Genomic DNA, 2500 nt, shown 5'->3' on the forward strand with positions numbered 1-2500 from the left:
TGCACCTGTCGAGGGTTTTTACAGCCCCGTCTGCACCTGTCGAGGGTTTTTACAGCCCCGTCTGCACCTGTCGAGGGTTTTTACAGCCCCGTCTGCACCTGTCGAGGGTTTTTACACTTTAGTCGTTCATCTTGGAGTCGTTTATTCAGTTTAAGGTTTATTTTTATTGCACATTTGTACATCACACACACACAAACATTTATACATAAAGTGCTTTTTTTTAGCAGCAACAGATGCAGAGCTCGTGTGGGTTTGGTTTTGGTCTGGTCTGGGCGGGTTTGGGCGGGTCTGGGCTGGTTTGGGCAGGTTTGGTGGGTCTGGGCGGGTTTGGGCGGGTTTAGGCAGATCTTGGCGGGTTTGGGCAGGTTTGGTGGGTCTGGGCGGGTTTGGGCAGGTCTGGGCGGGTTTGGTGGGTCTGGGTGGGTCTGGGCGGGTTTGGTGGGTCTGGGCGGGTTTGGGCGGGTCTGGGCGGGTTTGGGCAGGTCTGGGCGGGTTTGGGCAGGTCTGGGCGGGTCTGGGCGGGTTTGGGTGGGTCTGGGCGGGTTTGGTGGGTCTGGGCGGGTCTGGGCGGGTTTGGGTGGGTCTGGGCGGGTTTGGTGGGTCTGGGCGGGTCTGGGCGGGTTTGGGGCGAGGGACTGAGGCTTGTCTTGGTTTGGTGGAGTTTATCTGGAGCGTTGGCGGCGCTGGAGCAGGCGTCTGCAGCTGGAGCGGACGGTCGACAGGTTCAGGCCGTAGATCAGCGGGTTGAAGATCGGGGTGCAGACCAGGAAGTAGAGCGACATGAAGACGCGCACCGTGTCTGACACGGCCTCCATGTTGAAACGGCTTTGGACGACCTCGAAGAAGCAACCGAACGCCAGGTTGAGGAATGAGGCCAGGTGCGGCGCGCAGGTGCCCAGGGCCTTGCGGCGGGCGCTGCTGCTGCTCACGCAAACCCTGATGATGCGCACGTACGAGTAGAGGATGAGCGCGGGCACCGACAGGAGCATGAGGCAGGTGTAGAGGAGCCCGTAGACGTTGTTCAGGGTGGTGTCTCCGCACGCCAGCTTCACCACCGAGTAATTATCACAGTAAACTTTAGAGACGTGAGTCCCGCACAGCCTCAAGGGGGCGCTCAGAGACACCATGAAGCCCACCTCCAGCACCACAAACGCCCAGATGCCCGTCACCATCCTGAGCGCGGCGCGAGGCGACAGGCGCGTGTGGTACTGCAGCGGGAAGCAGATGGCGACGAAGCGGTCGTAGGACATGGCGGCGAGCGTGAGCACGGCCGTGTTGGCGTACTGATAAACGAGGAAGATCTGGAGGAAGCAGAGCGAGTGCGACAGGACGTGCTCGTCCCGCAGCAGCTCCGACAGGAGGAACGGGAAGATGCCGGTGCTTCCCAGGACGTCGTTGAGGAAGAGGCTGACGAGGAACACGTACATGGGCTGACGAAGACTTCGGTCCACCAGGATGACGAAGAGGAGCAGCAGGTTACACACAAGCGCCAGAGCGTAAAAACACGCCAGGACCACGAAGTAGAGCCACCGCAGAGGCCCCGAGTCCGAGTACATGGACAAGACCACGTACGACGAAGAGTTGGACCAGAAAGACATGTTCACCCCCAAAGACACAATGCGGAACTTTCCTGAGTCTAACACTGAAGGAGGAGTGACCCCAGTGACCCCCCCGACCCCTCGACCCCCCGACCCTCCGACCCCCGACCCCTCGACCGGCGCGGCAGGAGTATTTGTGCTCACAGCAACTTTAAGTGTCTGACAGAAAAACAAAGACTCAAAGACTCACAACAGAAATGTCCCTGTCACATGCACCTGCAGGACAGGGACACTTCTGCTGTCAGGGGCAGGAGCACAGACAGGTGCAGGGGCAGGAGCACAGACAGGTGCAGGGGCAGGAGCACAGACAGGTGCAGGGGCAGGAGCACAGACAGGTGCAGGGGCAGGTGCACAGACAGGTGCAGGGGCAGGAGCACAGACAGGTGCAGGGGCAGGTGCTTTGTTGAGAGTCAAACGTAGTTCAGAGTTTGTGTGACGTGGAGCGGCTCTGAGCTGAGTCCAAACCAAAACTCTTTCACATCATTTCAGTTTTTATGAAACACCTTCTGAAATATTTCCTCCTGCTTTTGTTTTTATTATTTTCTTTTTTTTTTGTAAAGACACAAACTTTAAACCCACACAGGCAGAACAAGCAAATCTCCCCCAGAATCACACACAGAACAAAACAGACGAGTGTGTTTAAAACGCAACCATTTACAGAAAGAAATGAAGAACATTTTAGCACAAACACACAAACATAAACGAGCCCAGATCAGGACCGGGACCAGGACTGGGACCGGGACCAGGACTGGGACCGGGACCAGGACCAGGATCAGTGTGACCTTTGACCTGTGACCCTAGACTCAGTGAGAGCGTCTGGACTCCACATCAGAACCAAAACTCAACAAACATCTGTGTCCTTCTCTGCAGCCGCTGTGTTTGACTCTCAAACATCTCACGGC

At 57.0% G+C, this 2500-nt stretch overlaps 1 protein-coding gene across 1 annotated transcript; it reads right to left on the reverse strand.

The window, feature by feature from the left end:
• Positions 1 to 662: 662 nt before the first annotated feature.
• Positions 663 to 2427, reverse strand: LOC110172546 (olfactory receptor 11A1). The gene is made up of 2 exons (XM_020938431.2): positions 2395 to 2427; positions 663 to 1757 (listed from the first exon to the last, which is right to left on the reverse strand). Exons 1-2 carry the CDS (start codon positions 2425 to 2427, stop codon positions 663 to 665), a joined length of 1128 nt encoding a protein of 375 aa, XP_020794090.2.
• Between the last annotated feature and the right edge of the window lie 73 nt (positions 2428 to 2500).

This window comes from Boleophthalmus pectinirostris, unplaced genomic scaffold (assembly GCF_026225935.1).
Source record: "Boleophthalmus pectinirostris isolate CB_2022bp ecotype Guang Dong unplaced genomic scaffold, ASM2622593v1 HiC_scaffold_9, whole genome shotgun sequence".
In the NCBI taxonomy this organism is placed as follows: domain Eukaryota; kingdom Metazoa; phylum Chordata; class Actinopteri; order Gobiiformes; family Gobiidae; genus Boleophthalmus; species Boleophthalmus pectinirostris.